At 44.8% G+C, this 24,713-nt stretch overlaps 2 protein-coding genes across 15 annotated transcripts in view; one reads left to right on the top strand and one right to left on the bottom strand.

The window, feature by feature from the left end:
- TSPAN16 (tetraspanin 16) overlaps positions 1–18,049 on the bottom strand; it is a 51,725-nt gene extending 33,676 nt beyond the window's left edge. Inside the window, exons 1-2 of the mRNA XM_078151812.1 lie at positions 18,036–18,049; positions 17,796–17,988 (exon numbers count right to left, since the gene is read on the bottom strand). Of these exons, the coding sequence (XP_078007938.1) occupies positions 17,796–17,988; positions 18,036–18,049 (207 nt within the window). The remainder of the gene's footprint in view (positions 1–17,795; positions 17,989–18,035) is intronic.
- Positions 17,929–24,713, top strand: part of DOCK6 (dedicator of cytokinesis 6) — a 55,630-nt gene continuing 48,845 nt past the window's right edge. For 4 of the 14 annotated variants that reach the window (XM_020995189.2, XM_020995186.2, XM_020995187.2 and 1 more), the window contains exon 1: positions 17,946–18,091. In XM_020995189.2, the coding sequence (XP_020850848.1) occupies positions 18,048–18,091 (44 nt within the window). In that variant the 5' untranslated portion in view covers positions 17,946–18,047. Of the gene's footprint in view, positions 18,092–24,713 lie in introns of all 14 variants that reach the window. The other 10 variants (XM_020995191.2, XM_078153912.1, XM_078153913.1 and 7 more) reach the window with 6 other exon arrangements.

Raw genomic sequence — 24,713 nt, 5'->3', positions numbered from 1 at the left:
AATGGATAGTGCACCAGCTCCAGAGTCAGGAGAACCTGAGTTCAAATTTGGCCTCAGACATTTGACACTATCTGTGTGACCCAAGGGCAAGTCAACTCAAACCCAATTTCCTCACTAAGTGAATGAATGAATGAATGAACACATAAATAAATAAGTGGATAAATAAATAAATGTTTATTGATTGACTGGCTGACTTGCATTGGAAGAGGGAGTTTCTCGCCTGGGAATTTCCTATACCAAATGAATCATAGATCTAGGACCTATCCCCTATGAAATCATTTAATGGTGAACTTTATATTTTCAACCTTTTAATTAAACAAGATGAGATAGAACCTGGGCCAAAGCACTAAGAATCTGATAGCCACTGGAAACCCAGATAGGTGTGTAACTACTAGAACACAGGGAGAGAGAGTGGCCTTAAGCAGAAAGCCTCGGAGACCAAAATATGGTCCTATTGCTTGTTCAGGGATTCAGGCACACAGTTCTGGTTCACAGATGTATGGGAGGGACAGAAGATGACCAGGAAATTAGAACTATAGCAGCTTGAGCTTGGAATACCATCTGGTGGCTTACGCAGAGATTGCACTCAGAGAGAAGCTATGTTAGAACTAACCTGCCCCACTTCATTCTTTGCATCCACGTAAGCTTGACATCCCTGTGAAGAGGAGAAATCCTGCACTTTGCTCTGTGAATGGGGAAGTTTTAGATCTTAAGGCTAGAGCTACACTCCAAAGAGATCAAAGGAAAAGGAAAAGGGCGCATCTGTACAAAAATATTTACAGCAGCTCTTTTTTTGTAAAGTGGCAAAAATCTGGAACCCTTATGAAAGGATGCTCATCGATTGGGGAATGGCTTAACAAACTGTGGTATATGTTTATGATGGAATACTATTATTATGCTGTAAGAAATTATAAGTGATAAATGCACAGTTACATGCCAATAAAACTGACATTCTAAGTGAAATGAGTATTTACAAAAATATAAATTGCCCAGATTACAGAAGAGGAAATAGAATACTTAAATAACCCTGTCTTACAAAAAAAAAAATTGAACAAGCCATAAACAAGCTCCCTAGGAAAAAATTTCTGCAATCAGATGAATGTACAAGTGAATTCTACCAAATATTTAAAGAACAATTAATTCCAATACTATGGAAACCATTTGGAAAAAAATATGTAAAGGAGTCCTACTAAATTCCTTCTATGACACAAATATGGTTTTGATACCTAAACAACAGAAAGCAAAAACAGAGAAAGAAAACTATAAGCCAGTTTCCCTAATGAATATTGATGCAAAAATTTTAAATAAAATACCAGCAAGGAAGCCATAGCACTATATTATAAATTACATCATAACTAGATGGGATTCATACCAGGAATGTAGGTCTGGTTCAACACTGTATTAGGAAAACTATAAGAATAATTGATCATATTAATAACAAAAACAACAAAAATCATGTGAATATCTTAATAGATGCAGAAAAGGCTTTTGGAAAACACCCATTCTTATTAAAAAAAAAATTAGAAAGCATAGGCGCAAATGGAGTTTTCCTCAAAATGATAAGTAGTATCTATCTAAAGTCAAGAGCAAGCATTATCTGTAATGGGGATAAACTAGAAGCTTTCCCAATGAGATTAAGGGTGAAGCAAAGATGTGCACTATCACCATTATTATTCAATATTGCATTAAAAATGCTAGCTGTAGCAATAAGACAAGAAAAAGAAATTGAAGGAATAAGAATAGGCAATGAGAAAACAAAACTACCACTCTTTGCAGACAATATGATGGTGTACCTAAAGAACCCTAGAGAATCAACTAAAAAACTAATTGAAACAATTAACAACCTTAGCAAAGTTGCAGGATACAAAATAGACCCACATAAATCATCAGCATTTCCATATATTACCAATTAATTACCTATTACATTAATTACAAAAAATTACAGTTAATTACCAATTAATAATTACCAATTACCACATACCACAATTAAGCTGAGCAGGAAGAGATAAAAAGAGAAATTCCATTTAAAATAATTGTAGACCGCATAAAATACTTGGGAGTCTATCTGCCAAGACACCCCCAGGAACTATATGAACACAATTACAAAACACTTTTCACACAAATAAAGACAGATCCAAACAACTGGAGAAATATTTATTGCTCATGAATAGGCCAAGCCAATATGAGAAAAATGACAATTGTACCTAAATTAATTTACTTACTCAGTGCCATACTAATCAAACTATTGAAGAATTATTTTAGAGAGCTAGAAAAAATAATAACAAAATCCAAACAAAACAAAGCACAAAAGGTCAGGAATATCAAGAGAATCAATGGAGAAAAACGTGAAGGAAGGCAGCCTAGCAATACCATATTTGAAACTATTATTACAAAGCAGTAATCATCAAAACAATCCGATATTGGCTAAGAAATAAAGTGGTTGATCAGTGGAATAATAGAACACAATACACAAAAGTGAAATGACCATAGTAAAGTGTTTGGTAAACCCAAAGATCCAAGCTTCAGGGGCAAGAACTCACTACTCAACAGAAACTTCTGGGAAAACTAGAAATCAGTCTAGCAGAAACTAGGCATGAACCAATACTTTACATTATATACCAAGATCAGCTCAAAATGGATACTTGATAAAAGTTGATGTAAGCAAATTAGGAGAGGAGGGGAAAAAATTACCTGTCATATCTATGGATAAGGGAGGATGTTACAACCAAACGACAGATAGAAGATCACAGGGGATAAAATGCATAATTTTGACTAAATGAAATTGAAAAGGTTTTTCACAAACAAAACCAAAGTAGCCAAAATTAGAAGGAAAGCAGGACAGTGGGAAGAAACATTTTACAGCGAGTTTCTCTAATAAAGGTCTCATTTCTCAAATATATAGGAAGCGGAGTCAAATTTATAAAAATGAACCATTCCCCAATTGATAAATGGTCGAATAATAGAAACAGGCAGTTTTGAGAAAAAGAAACCAAAACTATCAATAGTTATATGAAAAAATGCTCTAAATCACTAATAATTAGAAAAATGAAAATTTAAAAAACTCTGAGGTACCATCTCACACCTATAAGATTGGCTAGCATGACAGAAAAGGAAAATGATAATAGCTGGAGGGGATGTGAAGAAATAAGTACACTAAAGCACTGCTGGTTGAATTGTGAACTGGTCCAACTATGTTGAAGAACAATTTGAACTATGCTCAAGGGGCTATAAAACTGCATACTTTTTGACCCAGGAATAACACTACCAGGTCTGTATCCCAAAGAGATCAAAGAAAAGAGGAAAGACCCTTTATGTTCAAAAATATTTATAGCAGCTCTTTTTGTGTTGGCCAAGAATTGGAAATTGTAGGGATGCCCATCAGTTGGGTAATGACTGAACAAGTTATGTTATATGATTGTAGTGGTATACTATTGCGCTGTAAAAAAAGGATGAGGCTGTGTGACCTTGAGCAAGTCACTTAACCCCAATTGCCTCACTAAAAAAAAAATGATGAGGGGAGTGGGTTCAGAAAAACCTAAGAAAACTTATATGAACAAATGCAAAGTGAAGTGAGCAGAATCAGTAGAATACTATAGACAGTAACAGCAATATTGTAGGGATAATCAACTGTGAAAGACTTAGCTCCTTTCATCAATACAATGATCCAAGGCAATTTCAAAGGACTCATGACGAAAAATGCTATTCACCTTCAGAGAGAGAACTGATAAGGTCTGAGTCCATATTGAGACATATTTTTTCACTTTATTTTTCTTGCTTTTTTGCAACATAACTAATACAAAATATATTTTGTAACATGTAACTTCACAAGTATACTAGGTATCACATTGCTTGTCTTCTCAATGGATGGGGATGGAGCTAGATGGAGGGAGAGAATTTGGAACTTGAAATTTAAAAATGAATGTTCAAAAAAGGAAATGATAAAAAGCAGTGGTTTCAGAGAAACCTAGGAAGATTTGTATGAACTGATATAAAGTGAAGTGATCAGAACTATGAAAACAGTAGCAACATCATAAAGACAATTTTGAAAGTCTAAAGAACTCTGATCAACATAATCATGATTTCAAAGGACTCATAATGAAGCATGCTACTCACCTATTAACAGAGAAGCTATGGTCTCAGAGTGCATAATGGGACTGATTTTTTTAACATAGCTAATACAGGAATTTGTTTTATTTAATATAGGAATTTTATTTATTTATTAAATAAATAAATATTTATTTATATGTGTTTATTATTTATTTAATAACAAATATTATATATAATTGTTACAAGGGTTTTCTTTTTCTTTTCAAGAGAAGAGAGAGGAGGAGATCGAAAGGAGAAAAAATAGATTCTTGAATTGAAGAAAAATTTTAATTTTAAGAAACCATCAGAAACACAGAGAATCCCTGACCAGCCCTTTGCTCTGCATGCAGCAGGTATGACTGTGAGAAGACACTTAGATTTGAATCTCATCTTTGACACTTTTGACCTGTATGGATATCAGGCACTTTTACCTCTAAGAATAGATCTTCCTAGAATTCAATATTCCCTCCCTTGTCTCCATGCCTTATGGACCCATCCCACATGCCTAAAGTATGTTCCTCCTCCCCTATGCTCTTGAAACCTTGGTTTGTTGCTAGAATCATCTCAAGAGCATCTTTTAGGAAGCTTTCTTTGTCTCCTTCCCTAATTATCTCTCCTTTCTCAAATGACCATGTCCTTGCTTTTCTATTATCCTCCCTCCCTCAATATAAAGTAAGCTTCTCGAGGGCAGGGATCATTTTTGTGTTTGACTTCCTATACGTAATACCTAGGAGGTATGTAAAGCATTTCCTCTGCAAGCCTTAAACTACTAAATAAATGTATTTTTTGCCAGCTCCAATGCCATTTTCTTTTTTTTTTTAATAAAAATAAACATTCTGGAAGTGAATTTATTACTCACTTTCAAACTCTACTTACAATTAAACATAGAGTCACATTTACTAATTGATGTGCTAATAGCCTGGGGCACACATTTTGTGTGTATCTGTGTGTATGTAACTTGCAAACCTTGATGTGTTATAGTTTTATATATATATATATATATGTATACACATATATGTATACACAATATATTTATAATTATATACATATAATTATTATCTATCTGGCTGGTTTCTATTTTTCTTAAATCTTGCCTAGCTCTAAATCCCACGTTCCTATGTAGTGGGCACTTTGGAAGGTTTTGGAAGGTTTTTATGTTTTTTGTTTGTTTTGGTTGAGTTAATACACATCCCAAAGTGTCTAAAATCCTACTGAGAAGTAATTCACTAACTCAATTTGGGATACACTTTGGGTCCTCACAAGTAAGTTATGAATGAACAGAAGATGACATTTTAATAAACAGTGGTCCAGTAACTCTTTCTTAGGTCTCCTGCCAGCTCAAATCTCATACAGTCCAATAAACTGGGAGTTCCTCTGGATGAGAACTCTCTTCATTGGTGCTGATTGCAACACGTCTATAATTTATGGGCACAGAAAGTTCCCTGAAGTTCAGAGGGGTTAAGCGACTTACCCATGCTGGGCTACTAAGTTAGTAAGTGTCAGCAGCTGGATTTGAATCCAGGTCTTCCTGACTCCCACTTCAGCACTCTAACCACTACCGGTTGTCTTTCTGCCTATAATAGGTACTGAAGCCCGACTAAATTCAGTTCAAGGCTTCCTCTGCCCAAGAAGTGACAGGCTGGCACTTCAGCACCTCTGCATCTTTGCTTGCACCTGCCCTGCCCCTCCTCCCTACTGTCCATCAAAATCTTCCCCATCTTCCAAAGTCCATCTCAAGTCCTATGTGCCCCTGGAAGCTTTCCCCAGCCCCTTGGGACCACAGTGACCTTTCCTTTCCTCCCTTCTACAATCCTTAACCTTTCTGTATCTCACAATTAGCACTTCATCTATCATGCTCCGGGCACAATTGCCAGAATTCGTGTGACCCTGGGATCCCCGTTTTAGGAGACCCTGGCAAACTGGAGCCCGTACGGGGAGAAGGGCTGAGGAAGGGCTTGCAGAAGACTTAGCAGGGATGTGGCAGCTGCTATCGAGTAACTGAAGAGTGATGGTCGTGTGGAAGAGGGATTCTATCAGCTCTCCTTGGCCCCAGGAGTAACGGGAGTGTCATTTCACACTCTCGGCCTGTTTCCTCATCTGTAAAATGAGGGGTTTGAAGGGACAGTGTCTAAGTTCCCCGACCCTCTGATCCACTGACTGAACATAGAGAATTCTCCCATTTCTCCAGCTCAGGCTAGCTGGGAGGCTTCTGTCCTCTCCCAAGAAGACTTGGAGACCCTACGGCCAAAGCCTCAGGACTAGATCAGCCATTCCCAGGTCTGACACTAGAGGGAGCCATATCCTTACATGTAATCCTCTCCCAACTCCATTCAAAATGGGGCTTCTTCTTGGAGTCTAACATACATAATCCTGTCTTCTTTGATCACAACATTGCCGAACAATCAACCAGCTGCTACACTCTGTGAGGCCTTGCCCTATTGTGTGTACACACAGGCATATACACACTAGGATACTCCCCATCTCACGCACACACACACACACATATACACACACACATCTCCCCATCATACACACACTAAGGCATCTCCCCATCTCCCCATCACACATACACTAGGACACTCCCTTCCCATAACACACACACACACACACACACACACACGGATATCCCCTCCTCATCCCAACCACACATCTCTTCCAGTGGTTCAGTCTCTGTCCATTGTCTTCTCCCCTATGGTTTTACCCCCTCCTACAGCCTCTGACCTCAAGGTCACAAGCTGACAAAGGGAAAGAGGAATGAGGACCGCAGATGTTAAAGCAATATGCTGGGACATCAGGTCTGCTGGAGACCATGGGTCCTGAAAGGACTGGTCCAACCAAGGATCTGTATGGCCAGAGAGAATGAGGAAGAGGGGAGGGGAGGACATTCCTCTTAAGGGGGAGAGGGGAGCACAGTGCTGACGAGCAAATAAGGCTAATCAAAACAGGATAGAGAAAAGTGCTTTGCAAAACTGGACTTTTCTCGAATTCTCCCAACTCACGTATCACATGATTAGGATTTCTGTGTGTCATTTCCTTGATGTGGGGAGGACCTACAGCAGAAAGGGATCCCAGAGACCATTTCATCCGATCATCGCACAAGTGACACTGGATGTGGACTGCTTGTGGGCTTAGGAATTGTCCCAGGTGACCTTTGAAAGGCTGTCAGACCATTAGCATCCCATGCCGGACTCGTTCCCTACTTTCTAAAAGCCTCTAGAAAAAAAAGTAGTCACTGTATTAACTAACCAGCAGGGGATCTGTGTGTGTATATATACTTACATGTACATATACATACATATGTATGTATATGTATGTGTGTCTATATAACAAGGGAACATTTGATTCTAGACCTGATTCTCACTAACACGGAGGAATTAGCTGCTAGGATAGAAATGATGGAAACCCTTTGGGAAGTGACCTAGAGTCTGTGATGAAGAAGCAGAGAAAATCCAGGCTTGGTCTCACATTCACCCCAGATTTGGGGGAAACAGATTTCAGAGGATTCAAAAGGGGAAAAAAAAGGTAGGATTTCATGAACTGTAGTCCCCAACTCTGTCTCTGGGGTATTTACTTCTCTCCATCGTTGTATGTTTGTTCCACAAACAATCCACGCTGAGACTGCACATATTTTATTAGACATAGTTCAGTAAAACTGTAAAGAAACTTCCTTATGAAATTGTTACCCACAACTTCCTGCCAGCTGGCAAATTGTGGGAAAGAAATCAGGGAAGGGACTTTGTGTCTGGAACCCTCCAGGATCAGCCTTAGGAACAATCAGAGGAAGTTGGGGAGAAGCCCTGGAGGGGGCAGGGGGAATGAGCCTGCTGGCCCAACCAGGGGCTAAGGTTTCACAAGTGGCAGCTAGCCTGGCCCCACTCTATGGCTGCCTCTGGTCATGGTTGTCTCACCACCTCGATGCCTTGGTGTCAGGGCCTCTCCAGGGTCCCTGAGTAGCCACCCAAGCTCCCCAGGATCTGTCTCCTGCCTCCTAGAACAGTTAGTGCTCTTTAAACTGATGGGGGGAGGGGTGGAATCAGAAAGGAGAAGAGAAGGGAGGAGGGAAAGGGAGGGGAGGGAAAGGGAAGGGGGAGGGGGAGGAGGAAGGGAATGGAGACTCAGAGAGGAGAGAGCAAGGGGAGCTGGGTTGTGCCGGTTGTTAAATTTTCAGTGTGAGACTATACACCATAGAAATTGTCAAATGGTACAAACCATAGCTTGATTCGTTGTTTTGTTGATTGGACTTAAGAAAGTAGTGGGGGGAAATGTTAATAACGCAGGTTAAATGTAAAAGCTAGTGCTTTTGGGGGGACTTAGCTGTTAAACATTTGCCAGGAAGTATCAGATTTTTACCTCAAATTTACAAAATACTGAAAGTAACTAAAATTATAAAGTTACTGTATAAAAGTAAAAAATAAATATCGAAAAAGCATAAGAGAGATGGGGAAGGGGGAGGGAAGGGAGGGAAGGAAAGGAAAGCAAAGGAAAGCAAAGGATGGGAAAAGGTAAGTGAGGAAAGGAGAAGACAGAAGAGGAAAGGGCAGGGAGGAAAGTTGGGAGGGAAGGTGGGAGGAATCAGATTAAGAAGAGGGAGGGATAGAAAAAGAAACGAATGGGAGGAAAGGCAGAACGGAGAGGAAAGGGGGTGAGGGACAGAAAGTACAGGCTGAGGAGTGGGAGGGAAGGGAAAGGGAGAAGAGAAAGGGGTTGGGGGAGATGCAGGAAGGGAAGAAAGGACAAAGGAGAAGAGGGGGAGTGAATCTCTGCAATCCAGACCTCTCCCATAGCTTTGTCAAAGTCCAGGTGCCACGGAAACTACCTGAGGCTTTAGGAAGCAGCCACACCCATTGCCCTGGCACCTGGCTCTCTGTACTTCAAACCCTGAGAAGGGAAGCTCTTCCTAAACCACACCTGCCGGCTCCAGGCCACGCCCACGCATGGAAGGAAACAGGCTCTTCTTCTATTATGTCCACATCCCACCCCAGCCTCCTCCCACCAGGTCCCCAGTTTCCCCCAGTATTCTGTTCCAGAGGACGTTTGCCTATTCTATACTGTGGGGCGCTGTGCCTGGCTTACTCCACGGCCAGGTAGACCGACCACCCGTCTCGGGATGTGCTCTTGCCTTTAGAGATCTGGTTTAAATGAAACTGCTCATTTGGGTGCTCAGGTTCACAGGTCCAAAGATTCTGTCCGGTTTAAAGCAGGCTTTTAATTTAGCCTCCCAAGCCTCAGTTGTTGTTGTTGTTGTTGTTTTAAACTTCGCTGGACTCTTTTCTAGGCTCCTGATGTGAACGTACATTCTGTAGTGATCTAGTGAATTCTGCAGCTAGATTCCCAGAAACTATCCCGGTATCCAAGGGCGTACACTGAGGGAAGCCTGTGTGTTGCTCTGGTATGCATGAAATATTCGGAGAACTAGAGTAAGATCTTCAGTACATTTGAGGAAACTGGACAAAGTGCCTCAGTAGTAGTCAGGAGGACTGGAGTTCTAATTCTGCCTCAGAAAAGTTGTGTGACCCTGGGCAAGTCATTTTACCTCAATTTGCCTCCGTTTCCTCAACTATGAAAGGGGGATAATGATAATAGCATCTGCTCCCCAAGGTTATTGTGAAGACCAAATGAGATATCAGTAAAGCGCTTTGTATTTAGCACTCTATCTGGCACACAGTAGTCACTTTAAAGCCTGCTTGATCCCTTCTGCCCCTTCCATAATAGGTTGAAGATCACTTTAGCCTTTTTGTTGGCCAAATCACCCAGTTGACCCATATTGAACTTGTAGTCCACTGAAACCTTCAGATCTTTTTCAGACAAACTGCTCTCATGGAAATGAAGCCCCACCCTCAAGCTTCCTGAAAGAAATTCCATAGCTCCCTGGGGAAGTGAGAACTGCATCTCTGAGGTGGTTTATTTCACAAAATACTCCTGGAAAACATATGGTTTGTAAAGCACTACCTGGCACATAGTAGGTGCTCAATAAATGCTTGTTACCTTCCCCCTCTCCCCCTCCGCTCCCCCCCCCATATGTTTCACGGGCAGAGTTTGAAGAGCTGGGGTTTTCTTTTCTATCTGCAAGGGAGTTAGGAGCAAAGGGGAAAGAGACCAGAGGAGAAAGTCCCACCTCCGCGGCCCCAGGAAGGCAGAGATTGGACAGTTCTAGGGGACTTGGCCACGCCTCTTTCTGATTGGGAGGAGCGGGAGTGCAGAGGTTGCTACAGTGACACCTCGGGGTTGATGAAGTAACAACCATTTGTCTAACTGAAACCATTTCAATGAACCTCGTAGGTAGGAGGCCAGTCACAGCTCTTTGGAGAGCCCTAGAATGAACTCAAATGTACAACCCCACTCTGTTCTTCTACGCCCTCTCCCATTTTACAGATGGGACATCTGAGACGGAAAAGGGGAGGAAATTATTCAACCAGGACCAGAACCCAAGCTTTCTGATTAACAGTCAATCAGCATTTATTAAGACCCTACTAAACCATAGGGATACAAAAAGAGGCAAAAGATAGGCCCTACCCTCAAGGAGCTTACAATCTAAGCAAACAAATAGGCACAAACAAGCTATATACAAGGTAAATAGAAAATCATTAACAGAGAGAAGGCACTAGAATTAAGGTGGGTTGAGAAAAACTTATAGAAGGTGGGATATTAGCTGGCACTTGAAGCCCAAGGTTCTCTCCCCCTACACCAGGCCTAGTGATGGGATTGAATTCTGGGAGGCTAGTGCAGGACAATTTAAAGGGCACAATTGTAACTTGGGGCACAGGGGAGAGAGACACTGAAGGAATGGGGTAGGAGGTGGAGGCTTTTTGGGGAAGGGTAGAAAGTAACAATATGAGGATTTGGAGCAAGTCCATCAGAGCTCATCCCAGGGCAAAGTGGTTGGATCACTTCGGGGTGTGTCGCTGAGCATGTGGGCGTCTGGGCTCACGTGTGTGTACATGTTACAAGCTCGAATGTAAACAGACCTGCTGGTTTAGCCAAGCAAGAAGCCAGAAGGACGGTACAAGCAGTTTCTCTTAAGCTCTGGATTATATAAAACTTGTCCACTCAGTATAAAACATTTAAGACCTTGTGGTCCCTCGGTGACATCGAGTCCTTGTCCCTACTGCCGTTTCTCAGGTGTGTCTGAACTGGGAGGAGGGTCCTAGGAGCCTCCTCCCAGAGCCACACAGACTAGACTAGGCTTCACCTAGAAATACCTGGTAATTTGTGGGATGTCTCACTGAAGCATCCTAGAACGGTAGTGTAGCAGTGGAAACAGCCTTGTAAAAATGATTGATAGCTTTTGTTTTTACATCACTTTCCTTTCTGAATATCTCCCTCTATCATCCCCTTACAAACATAGCATCCCTTAATATGTAAAATAAAAAAGAGAGAAGAAAAACAAAGTAATGCAGAGAAACTAACCAGCAGAACAGCGAAGTGGGCCTGTATATGCTATGTTCACCAAAAAGAAAAAAAAAGACTATTTCCCCCCCAAAGAGGAAGGTAGTAAAAGGGAGAGTAAGCCTTAGAAGTACCGGTGAAAATGTTTGTATGGGGGGCAGCTAGGCGGCACAGTGGAGACAGCACTAGCCCTGGAGTCAGGAGGACCTGAGTTCAAATCCAACCTCAGACACTTAACACTTACTAGCTGTGTGACCTTGGGCAAGTCATTCAACCCCATTGCCCAGCCAAAAGAAAAGAAAGAAAATGTTTGTATGTCTGTTCTTGCTACATATTTGAAGCAAATATCTCTTTGTAGAAGTTACCTGGTGGTGTTAAATGGAAACTGGGTGCAAGCCACTGGCCCCTAACAAACAGGGGGAACATAGCTAGTAGGGGCATGAACTGAGCCAGGGCCCACTTAGTACATTTATAACCTTTGTCTCTTGAAGCACAGTAATATTCCATTACATTCATATGCCACATATGCCACTTAGCTATTTTCTAACCAATGGGCATCTACCTTATATTAAGTTCTTTGAGAAGGAAACGTTCAGTCTCTATTATTCAGGGCTTTAGTCTTTTCTGCCACATCTACTCTCTGCCTCTACAGCCAAAATGGTTTGCAGTTTCCTTACTTTTTAAACTTAACAGATTTTTTTTATTTTTGTGGGGTTTTTTTACACTGTGGTAATTTCCAATCCACCCTAACACTCCCGATGAACTCTTCTTTGGGACAAAACAATTAAGCAAAACTAATTACTCCCATCCAACTAACACCTGTTATTGTGATAGGCTCTGAGGGCTTGCCTTCAAGGAGTTTATATTCTGCCACAGATTTCCTGGGCTATGTGACCCAAGGCCCTTCCCAGCCTATATCCCACCCACGTGGCATCAACCACAGCTCAGGGCCCCTTTGGCCTATGCTTGAGAACTCCTCCTAGCACAGACACCTAAGGACCTGTTGGGTATAACCCTCAGATCTGAGTCCTTCCTAAACATCCTTTGCTCGTGAGCTACCAGAACTCACCATCTACAACCCAGGACTCTCCCAAACACACCAGAAGGCTCGCCCACCTCTTCAAGACCCACTGGCCATGTTAGGGTAACGCCAGCTAACTCAGGTCTCCCATAGCCCAGAGCACCAAACCCCAGCTCTAGCCACCAGGATAAGTATTGCTTTCTACATACCACCTCCCTTGTAATTAGATGCAACAGTCTTCATCTGTAGTCCTCTCCCCTCCCCCTACCCCCCATTCACTTGTTGTTGATGGAGATGAGGGAAGTATGTTTCATCCACTATCTCCGGAGACCAAAATTGGTCACTGACTTTCATCTGAGTTCAGCTTTCATTGTTTCCATCCACATTGTTCACTTAGTGACTCTACTTCCGATTCTTTGCTCTGTATTAATTCATGTGCATACCCATATTTCTCGAAATTTCTCTTATATAGCTATGACACTCTTTGTGTTCCCTAATATTTGCAGTATTACGGTAATGGCAACAATCCAAATTGGTTCCTGTGCTCCTGACCCTACTGGGGCAGCTAGGTGGTATGATGGATAGAGCACTGCGCCTGGAGTCAGGAAGACCTGAGTTCCAATCTGGCCTGACATATACTTGCTAACTGTGTGACCCTGGGCAAGTCACTTAACCCTGTTTGCCTCAGTTTCCTCATCTGTAAAATGAGCTGGAGAAGAACACGGCAAACTACTCTAGTATCTTTGACAAGAAAACCTCAAATGGGGTCACAAAGAGTTAGACACAACTAAAATAACTGAACAACAAAAGGGATTAATAACATCCATTCTAGAAATGGTACTCAATGTACAAAATTTATATATGGTAAAGCACAGATACGTATTCCTTTCGCCACTTAAGAAATGCTTAAAATACCAAATTCATAAGTGTAAATTAAGAGATACTTAAAACATAAAAAAGGAATTTGTAACCCAATTACAGTTATCTCTTCCACATTATGACTTCCTCCACCACAGTTTTGATATATCAAGGGTTTGCATAAGAAATTAAATGGGAATTTTGGGGGAGTTTTATGGAAGTCTCAGACAACACACAAAGACCAGCAGACAACATAGAACCTATGACCAAATACTTAGCTCAATTTGTACAATAGGATCCTGTCAACATCCCATAAAAGAACAAGGAAAATTCAGACCTTCTCTGGCATGAAAGGAGAGCCAAAAGATTTTACACAGATCTTCCAGATCACAGGGGCGCCATGCCCCTAACCCCCATCATGTGGAAGGGATGACCATATATTGTTCTAAAAGGGAAAGACAATTTTGTGGAACCTGCACTCAGGTCTTCACTGTCTGAGCAACTGACTATTGTCCACATCCATTAGCCAGACTGGCATGATACTTTATGTCCTTTCAGGTTTAGGATTATTCCTTTGGTGGTCACTCCTCCTCCAACAGGTGGTATACATCAGGAAGCATCTCAATCATCATCTCAGGAGCCCAGGAACCCTCAAAGCCATGAGGCTGGCTGGAAGTGTCCAATCTTTGCAGTGTTACCATTCAACAACTTGTACTCAGAGAAAGCAACACAAAACAGCAGAGGTAGTCAGGGTCTTGAGGGCAGTCAGCTAGCATTCATTAAGTGCCTACTATACGTTAGGCACTGTGCTAAGCGGTGGGGATACACAGAAAGGCAAAAGACAGACCCTGCTCTCAAGGAGCTCACAGTCTAACAGGAGCCAATGTGCAAACAACTGTGTACAAACAGCCTCTACAGAGGACAAATTGGAAATACCCAACCCAGGAAAAGAGGAAAGGGAGCAGCTTCTTGCAGTAAGTGGGACTTTAGTTAAGATTGAAGGAAGCCAGGAGGCAGAGATAGGAGGGAGAGAGTCCCAACCATGGAGGCAGTCAGTGAAAACTCTTGGAGTTGGGAGATGGAGTGTCTTATATGAGGAATGGTAAGAAGCCCAGTGTTAGTAAGGATGTTGGAAAAATAAAAAGAGGCAGCTAGGTAGCACAAGTGTGTAGAATGCTGGGCCTGGAGTCAAGAAGACTCATCTTCATGAGTTCAAATTGGCCTCAAACACTTACTAGTTTTGTGACCCCAGGCAAGTCACCTGTTTGCCTTAGTTCCTCATCTGTAAAATGAGCTGGAGAAGAAAATGGCAAACCACTCCAGTGTCTTTGCCAAGAAAATCCCAAATGGGGTCACGAAGAGTTGGACACGACTGAAAAATGACTAAACAACAGAAAGAAGAAGCATGGTTATGAAGGCTTTCTAAGCCAAACCAAGGACATGATATTTGCTGTAGGCAATAGGAAGTTACTGGAGCAGATTGAAAGGAGGGTGAGGTGACATGGTCAGATCTGAACTTTAGGAAGATCAATTTGAGAGCTGAATGGAGGAGGGAATGGAGTAGCAAGAAACGAGAAGGGAGACCAACCAGCAGGCTAATTCAAGAATCCAGGCATGAGGTGAAGAAGGTGATGGCCAGGGGACAAAAGGGGGCATATACCAGAGATGCTGTGAAGGTAGAATCAACAGAACTGATTGGATGTGTGTGTGTGTGTGTGTGTGTGTGTGTGTGTGTGAGAGAGAGAGAGAGAGAGAGGAGAGAGAGAGAGAGAGAGAGAGAGAGAGAGAGAGAGAGGGAGAGAGAGAGAGGGAGAGGAGAGAGGGAGAGAGAGAGAGAGGAGAGAGAGGGAGAGAGAGAGGGAGAGAGAGAGAGGGAAGAGAGGAGAGAGGAGAGAGAGAGAGGGAGAGAGAGAGAGGGAGAGAGAGAGGGAGAGAGAGGGAGAGGGAGAGAGAGAGAGGAGAAGAGGGGAGAGAGAGAGAGAGAGGGAGGAGAGAGAGAGAGAGAGGGAGGGAGAGAGCGAAAGAGAGTGAGAGAGAGAGAGAAAGAGAGGGAGAGAGAGGGAGGGAGAGAGAGAGGGAGAGAGAGAGAGGGAGACAGAGAGAGAGAGAGAGAGAGAGAGAGAGAGAGAGAGAGAGAGAGAGAGACAGAGACAGAGACAGAGAGAGAGAGACAGAGAAGTCAAGGATGACTCCTAGGTTTCAAGCCTGTATAACTGGGAGGATGATGGTGTTCTTGACAGTAATAGAGAGTGTTTGAGGGGAAAGATAATGAGGTCAGCTTTTGGACACGGTGAGTTTAAGATATCTTTGGGTTGTCAAATTTGACATGTCTTAAGCTTCAGTCTCAGACTTACCTAGGAAGGCTCACATTCTCTTGCCATGAGCTTGACCATCATTGCTGCTGGGGGCAGGAGATGGAGAGAAATGCTCTGATTCCCGTTAATGGATGTCCAAGGGAGATCTAGCAGAGTCCCCAAATGATAGAAGGGTCTTCCAATCCCCCGTGATGCTCAATGGTGAATCCTCTTTGAGATGACCCCCAGTCAGGTGGGAGTACACAGTTAGCTCCAGGAGAAATGCTTCAATCCACTCCTACAACAAATCAACCAATCAGTAAGCATTTATTAGGCACCTACTATGGGCTAGGTACTCTACAAGCACTAGGTTTACAAAGGCAAAACTGAAATAATGTCTGCCTTCAGAGAGGGCCTTCTATCAGAGAGGGAAACACACAGAAGTGGGTGCCAAGTCTATCCAGATAAAGATCAGGTGATTTCTGTGGCGGAGGCATCAGCAGCATGGGAGATGAGCAAAGGCTTCACTTCTGCTCAGCTTTGAAGGAATCTAGCGGTTCTAAGAATGGTAGGTGAAGAGGGAGTGTATTCCAGGCATGGGCACACTGAAGACTGAAGATGGGACATCGTATGTGAGGAACCCTTGAAGGAGACTAATGTATGACGAGTCTGACAAGTCAGGCTAGACCCAATTGTGAATCTGATCCTGGAGGCACCGTGGAGCTTCTCAAGCAGAAAAGCAACATGGTCAGACCCATTCATGAAGGATGTCATTGTAGCCACATCATGGAGGATGGAGAGGCTAAAAGCACACCCTGATCTAACCATGTCACCTCCCCCATAAGTGAGTGTCAGCTGTTCCCTATGACCCCTGAGTTCCACTCCAAATTCCTTTTTTCAGCACTTAAAGTCCTTCCCAATCTGGCTAAGCCTACTTTCCCAGGCTGACTTCACATAACTCCAGGTCTTAGGTATTGAGTTCCGGTACTAGACATCCCATTCTCTGTCTCAGAGCCTTTCCATTCCCAGTCTCCAGCCTTTACAAAGGCTGTCCCCCACTGCAGAACACACTCCCTCCTCCCTTCCCTAGGTCCCTTTAAGGTTAAGTTCAAAAAGGCCTTTCCTGATTCTTAGTGGTTTGTTTGCCTTTCTTTGTATCTCTAGAGCTTAGCACAGTGCCTTACATACAGTAGTTGCTTAATAAATGCTTGTTGCTTTGACCTGACCTTCTCCAAAGTACTCAGGATTTATTGACCTGTATATATGTTTACTGTCAGTAAAATGCATGCAGCTAAGTGGAGAAGTGGATAGAGAGCTGGGACCAGAGTCTGAAAACCTGGATTTGGATCTCTCTCTGACATGTACTGGCTGTGTGACCCAGGGGAAGTCATTTAACCTCTGTCTGACCCAGTTTCTTCTACTGTAAAATGGGGGTACAAATACCACCTATCTCTTATGGTTGTTGTGAGTCTCAAATGAGATAATAGTTGGAAAGCGCTTAGCACAGTGCCTAGAACATAATAGGCATTTAATAAATACTTTTTTCCTTTCTTGAGGGCAGAGTTTTATCTTTGCAAGGGAGAACCACTTGAGATTATTGGGGTGGGTAGGTGAGTGGGGTGATTTGTGCTTTAGGAATCAATCCATAAACATTTATTAAGTGATTATGTTGTGCCAAGCACTATGCTAAGTGCTTCGGATATAGAGGAAAGTTAAAACATGGTCTTGCCCTCAAGGAGCTAACAGTCTAATGGGGGAGAAGATGCATAATTCTGGTATAAATGGGATATAATCTCAGAGAGAAGGTACTGGGGGTGGGGGAGGACGGGAAAGCCCTTCCCCCAGAAGATGGGATTTAGGAGTATCAATTTGTGAGCTGATGGAAAATGGACTGGAAACAAGTCATGTCAACAAACATTTATCATTGAAGGATGAATGAATGGATTGATGAAAAGTTTTGAATGAATGCCCTTCGTAAGTAGGATAGTGCATTAGAAACACCAATGGGCTGGGGCGGGGTGGGGGGGGTGTCTCAACCTCAGTTCGGCCAGGACCAACTGTGACTTTTGGAAAGTCACTTCCCTTCCCTTCCCTCGGCCTCAGTTTCCTTCTCTGTAGAATGCATGGGTTGGATAAGGAGCTGGCTGAACTCGTGGTGGTGGGCTGGGGGCGTCGGGGCTGAGGCGCAGGTCTGCAGAGGGCAGCACGGAGCCAGCCTCGGGCACCCGGAAGGGCTCCGCCCCCGGCCCGCCCGGGCCCGCCCCGTCCAGCCCGAGCTGGCCGGCAGGGAGGCAGGCGGCAGCGGGGAGCTGTGCAGCAGCTGGGGACGCTAAGAGCGCGGAGCTGAGGGTGGACAGACGGACTGCACCCTCCCCCCCCCCGCCCCGTGCCCCGGCGCCCCCATGGCGGCCTCCGAGCGCCGCGCCTTCGCGCACAAGATCAACAGGTAACCGCGGCGCCCCCGACTTCCCAGACACCCAGTATCCCCTGGCTCCTTCGGACGGGGGGCGGGGCGGCGGTCGAGCCCCCGCCACGTGCCCGCAGCCCCGCCTCCCTCGCGTGGGGGGTCCACGGCTGTGCGCCCCTTCTTGGGTCTCTGGCGGTGTGCGAGCGGCTGGAGCTGGGGGTCAGTCCGATTGCGCCCTACCCTTTCCTCCATGCCGTCCGGTTCCTGGGGCCAGGAAGCCGCCGCCCCCCTAACCCCCAGCCGCCGCCCCCTCGGGCCCCCAGTTGTTCCCGAGTCGCAGGAGGAAACTGACCAGTCCCTCTGTCCGTCCGCCAGCTTGGCCAGCAGCGCGCCCTCCCCCGGGTCCGTCCCTTGGTCCGGCCTTCCCCGCTCTCATGCTCCCATTTCCTGCTCCCTTTCCTCCCGAGCCTGTCCTGGAGGGAGGGACGGAAGAGGGTAGCCTCTGCACCGCCCGGAGCCCGGGGACCAGCTGGGAGTGGGGGGAAGGGAAGGCGTTTTCAGTGCCTTCTTTGCTCCTCTCTGCACCCTCCTCCGGTCAGGAGTGAGCCCCGCTGTTCCCCTAAGACATAGAGGCGGCTTAGCCCCAAGTACACACACACACACACCCTAGCGACGCTGGGGAGGGGCTCGGGGTCTATGGGCCCGAGGGAGGTTGGAGGAAAGTGGAGAGATTGACAGTTTGGGAAGTGGCTGCAGCTAGGGAAACAGGCATGGCCCCATTCTTGTCCCTTTTTGTGTCCCTCAGTGGGTCGCTCTTTCTTTCCCCTCCTTGGAATCCAGGCTTTTGCTTTCAGTCTCAAGTTGCCCAACCCAGTTCAGAGGAGGAGAAAGGTGGAGTCTTGTGATTCCAAAAGTTGCCGGGACCTTGATATCAGCGATGGGCTAACCTCTAACCCCTCGATGGGATGAGATGGGCAAAACTTCCCTGGCCAGACTGAGTCCTTCCTTGCAAGAGCCAGGACTTTGGAGAGAGCTCCCCGCACACCCTTCCCTTCAGAGAAGCATCTTTTGGCTTCCCTCTACCTCCACTAGTACTAGTACTGGTGGAAAAGGTGATGCACTAAGATCCCCAGCTTCTGTGTCCCAGTTCTGGGGACAGTCGGGCAGAGAAGGAGCTGAGCCAGGCCCACCCATTAGGAACTGACTTCACAGTGTGAGGGACACAAAAGAAGCCGGCCCTTGATCTTACAGAGCTCATAGTCTTGGGAAAGCCCCAGGAAGCATACAAGTTGGGGGCCACTTGGGTGAGAGGGAAAGAACAGACCTAGCTCCTCCTCATAGTCTGGGGGAAGAGACCAGCCTCTGAGACAGGATGCTGTGATCTAGCAGTCCCCAATGAGGCTCAGGCAGTGAGGGGGGATGGGAGGGAGGCTGTGTCAGGACCAGCTGGCCAGCATGGGGGTGGGAAGCAGCACAGGCTACAGTTACCAGCTGCTTCCCAGAGGGGCCTGGGCACCAGGCACCAGTGGGTACAAAAAGCCTGCAGTGTGCAGGGTGCTCATGGACACAGGGTCTCGTGTCTCCAGTGTCCCTGGGGGCTGAGGCAGGAAACAGATATTGTTATGAGCACATGGAGAATTATATTTCATTTTCTTTGACTCTTCTCTGTCCCTCTTGGTCTCAAGTGCTCTCTGCCCCATCCCTAAGAATATACAGTTGTGGCTTGACAGTGTAAGAAGGAAGCCTTTTCCACCCTCCTGAGGCTTAACAGAAAATTCTAATATGAAAATGATCGACAAAGATCTTGGGGTCCCATTGAACAGCAAGCCACATAGCATGAAAAATCAGACCTCGTTAACTCTTTCTCTCCTCACCGACTTATTGGTCTGTTCCACACTTGGGGCCTCCAGAAACCCATTTTCCTTCAGATCCCAGAAGGGACCTCAAGGTTGTTTAGTTTAAGCCCTGAGTTTTACAGATGAGGAAGTCAGCCCAGAGAAGTTAATTGACTTGTCCAGAGTCACACAGCTAGCAAGTAGCAGAAGTCCACAGGTGTTTATTCAGCTCCCTGTGTCCCCAGCCTCCAACGCCCAACTCTGGAACAGGGTAAAGAGATCAGAGAAAGAGAAAGAACAGCGAACATTCATTAAGCATCTCCTCCATACCAGGCACTGGGGGTACAAAGACAAAAAATGAAGGCATCCCTGCCCTCAAGGGGCTTACATTTTATCTGGAAAAACAAGATATACACATATAAGCAAATAGGATCTGGATGGAGAATAAATCTGAAGTCCTTTGGCTGTAGAAAACACTAGCAGCCTTGGTGATGAAGAAAGGGCTTGTGTAGGAAGTGATGCCTGAGCTTGGCAGGAAACTGGGCAGTCTAAGACCGGGAAGGAGAAGGCTGATGTCCAGCGTGGGGGAACTACTGTGTCAAGATGACAGAAACTAGGGATGGGATGTCTTGGGTGAGAAGCATACAGTGGGCAGGTCGGTCTGGCTGAAGCCCAGTGTGTGAAGGGGGGTAATGAGGGATAAACTTGGAAAGGTCAGTCGAGAGCCAGGTTGTGAAGGGCTTTAAATGCCAGACTGAGGAGTCTCAATGTGATCCCGGGGATAATAGGGAGCCACTGCAGTTTATTGAGCAGAGGGGTGATATGCTTTAAGAAGACTCACTTGGGCAGCTGCGTGGAGGATGGATTGTCAAGGAGAGAGAGTGGGGGCAGGGAAGCCAGTTTGGCTGTTACTGAGAGTGAATGAGGAACTGCAGGAGAAGCTAGGGCCAGAACTATAGATCTGGGAGTCGACTACATGGGGATAATCATGAACCGATGGCAGCTGATGAGCCTCACTGAGATAATGTGGAAAGAGAAGAGAGCTAAGCCCTGGACAGAGCCTCGGGGTTGGTGGGAGTAGGAGCAGAGCCCATGGGGGGGGAGGTGGGAGACATGTGGATGACAGTCTGGCAAAGGAGAACCGACAAGGATTCGTTAGACAGGCAGCAAGAGAACCAATCAGGAGCAGTGTCACAAAAACCCAGAGAGAGAGAAAAAAAAGCACAGGGTGTGTGGGTGGAGGTGAATGCTGAAGAACAGCTAGCATTTAGACTAGACGGGGCTTTAAGGTTGCTGAAACAATTTATATGTGTTAACCCACTGATCCTCACAACCACCTTGGGAGGTAGGTGCTATTATTTTCCCCTTTTTACAGATGGGGAACCTGAGGCAAACAGGTTAGGTGACTTGGCCAGGATCACATAGTAAGGGAGTGTCTGAGGCAGGATTCATTCCTGACTTCCAGTCCAACAGCTTATCCACTCCTCCGTCTAGTGGTCTGGGATGAAGACTGAGATAAGCCCCTGGAATTTGGCAAATGAGAGGTCATTGGTGGCCTAGGAGAGAGACAGCAGCTTCAATTAAATGGTGACTTTGGAAGGCTGGGAGTGAGAGAAGTGGAGGCAGGGAGTCTAGACAGTTGTTTCTGCCCCCCTTCCCCCCAATAGTTTTACTGTGAAAGGGAGGAGATGTAGCTTGAGGGGGTGGAAGGGTCAAAAGAAGGCTGCATTTTTGGAAGAAGAGCCAGTGGTTGCCCTGAGCAGCTCGGGTCACAGGATCCCCAACTTGAGAGGTGCCAGGGGCCTTAGGGGGAAGCTGTGGTCCAACACCTTTCATTTTGGAGATAAGGGAACTGAAGTTTACTGACCTGCCCCAAATACACAGGTAGTGAGGTCAGATTCACACACACACACACACACACACACACACACACACACACACACCCTGGTACTGAGTGTGCCAGGCCCTTTACAAATATTATCTCTTCTGACCTTCACAATAACTCTGAAGGTAGGTGTTATTATTATCCCCACTTTAGAGATGTGGAAACTGAGACAGAGAGAGGTTAAGTGACTTGACCAGGATCACAAAGCTACTAAACTGAGGCCAGATTTGAACTTAGATCTTCTTGACTCCAGGCCTGCGTGTGCTATGGGCTCGCTGTCCTCTTATCTCTATAATTAACCCCCTTTCCATCTTTTAAAAAAAAAAAGGTTTTTTTATTCTGAATTCACCCATTAACAAACATGAAACAGAAACCAGTGGCTCACCATTGGCTCAGGAATAAAATATAAACTCCTTAGTCTGACATTTTCAAGCCCTCCTCAACAAACATGAAAATTTGAATATCCAAAGAACAAAAAAGAAGATTGTAGTATCTGAACCTGTGAACCTCTATGACCCACCGTTTTTTAAAGTACGTATTAAATTTTACATGGTAGTAATAAAATTGCCCTGTTTGGGTCTCCTTCTGACCTCTTAGGTTTCTTTTATGTATTTTCAAATGTGTAATTGATGCTCTTTCTTCCTTCCCTCCCTCCCTGTCTTTTCTTTCTTTCATCCTTACTTCCTCTCTTTTCAGTTTTCCTTCCTCCCCTCCCTCCTGCTTTACTTCTCTCTCAATTCTTTCTTTACTTCCATCTTTCCCTCCCTCCTTCCTCCTCTTTCTTCCCTCCCTCCTCCTTTCTCTTTTCCTTCCTTCTTTCCTTCCTTCCCTCTCTTTTCCTTCCTTCCCTCCCTTTCTTTTCTTCCTTTCCTCTCTTTTCCTTCCTTCCCCCCTTCCTTTCTTCCTTTATTCCATCTTTCTCTTTTCCTTCCTTCCCTCCTTCCTTCTTTCTTTCACTTTCTCTCTTTCGCCTCCTTCCCTTCCTTCCTTCCTTCCATCTCTACCACGACCCACCACACCCCCTCTTTCCACCTACCACAGCCCCCTCCTCTGTTGATTCCTATAAGAGCCTCCTGCCCAGTCTCCCAGACCCCAGTCTGTCCCCTCTCTGATCCAGCCTCCACCCAGGTGCCAGAATTCTGTGCATAGGACTCACTACCATGCCAATTCCCCTTCTCAGAAACTTCCAGTGGTTCCCCATTGGCTCAAGAATAAAATACAAACTGCTTAGTGTGGCATTTGGAGGCCTCTGTGACCTGGCTTACACCCACCTTTCCAGCTTTGCCTGGTACCATTCCTTGTCACAAAGGCCTGCATCAATGCCTTTTCTCACTCCCTCCCCCATTCCCAACTAGTCCCCCTCCCCCCACCTTGTAAATTACTTTGTATCCACTTCCTTGAGTACCTGGTGTATCCCCAGTACAATATACCAAGTGTCAACAAACTAATAGGGAATGGCAGTTTCACGTACAATCCTCTTTTTCTGTCCTACCGTGTATACGGAAATGCCTCTTTTATTGAGTAAGTTTAGATTTTTAAAAATTAAAAATAAATAAATCAAATGAAGAGCATAAACTTCTTGAGGGGGGCACAGTTTTTGATTTTGTCCTTGTGGAAGAATGGATAAATCGAGAGTTACTCTTGGAGCTGGAAAGACCTGGGTTTAAATGCTGCCTCAGACGCGTGCCATTCATGTGACCCTGGGCAAATCAGTGACTGCTAGGTGTTCTAGCATCTCTTTGAGACCTAATTGCGTAGAAGACGCACACCTCCACTGGTTAGGGGAGTTTCTTCAGTGGGATGTTCCTAAATCATTGAAATTGCAGGTCCAGGACCTATCCCCAGCACCATGCTGACACATAGTGGGCGCTTTAGTAAATGTTTGTTGAATTTTTGAACTTGTCCTTCTAGTCTAACTGGAATGCTCCCTGTTCCCTGGAATGGAGACTCCATCTGCATTTGTATGGGCCCTGCCTGAATGAGCTCCTGCTCATCTCCCATCTCTTTTTCTGAAATGGGGTTAAGTATTTTGTTTCCTTTTCTGTTAATCTGGGCAGTTTGTATTTTTGTAAATATTCATCCATTTCACTAAGATTGTCAAGTTTATTGGCATACAGTTGGGCAAAATAGCTCTTAATTATTGTTTTGATTTCCTTTTCATTTCATCTCCATCTCTAGAAATCTTGTGTGCCTATAAGGCTAAATTCAGGTGCCATTTCTTCCGTATGTATCCCCCCCTTCCCCCAGGTGCTAACACTGCTGCTTACCTCCTCCATTTTCCTTGTACCAGGATTTCTTAGCGGGTTCTGTCTAGAGAGAGGGGTAAGCTCCCTGCAGACAGGGGCTGTTTTAGTCCTTGTAATTGTTCCCCCAACTCCTAGTCCAGTGTCTGGGACACTGTAGGCACTTGATAGAACGTTTGAGTGATTTGATGAATTGAATTAAGAGATAAGAGAAAAAGGCTTAAGGTCAGGTTTTTTAATTGACAGATTGGGGGGGTACTGCAGATACAGATGCTACAGATTCTTAAGCCTGCTATTTGTTAAAGTGGCCCATGCTATTCTTGTGGAAAAGATGGAGAGATAGGAGCCAGCTGATGAATTGGACCTGATTTGGACCCACAGAGTAGCTAGGAGTGATTCTAGGGCAAATTGGAAGGTGGTCTTCAAGGGGGTGCCCCAGGAATCTGTTTCTGACCCTGATTTTTAATGTTGTTGTGGTTGTTTTTAAAAATTAGCAACTTGGATAAAGGTGTAGGTGGCACAAGGTTCAGATTTGCAGGTCACATAAAGCTGAGTGATCACCACCACAGTGGATGAGAGTCAGAATCTAAAAAGATCGTGGTCAAATGGAAGAAGAAATATAATAGAGACAAATGTAAGATCTTAGACTGGGATTCAAAAAAAGATTCTCCTGGGTACAAAATGTATAAAGTGTGGCT

The sequence above is a fragment of the Phascolarctos cinereus genome, unplaced genomic scaffold, assembly GCF_003287225.1.
Source record: "Phascolarctos cinereus isolate Bilbo 61053 unplaced genomic scaffold, phaCin_HiC Scaffold_4;HRSCAF=312, whole genome shotgun sequence".
NCBI lineage: Eukaryota > Metazoa > Chordata > Mammalia > Diprotodontia > Phascolarctidae > Phascolarctos > Phascolarctos cinereus.
The sequence above is the reverse complement of the archived record's forward strand: the minus strand, read 5'-3'. Positions and strand labels throughout refer to the sequence as shown.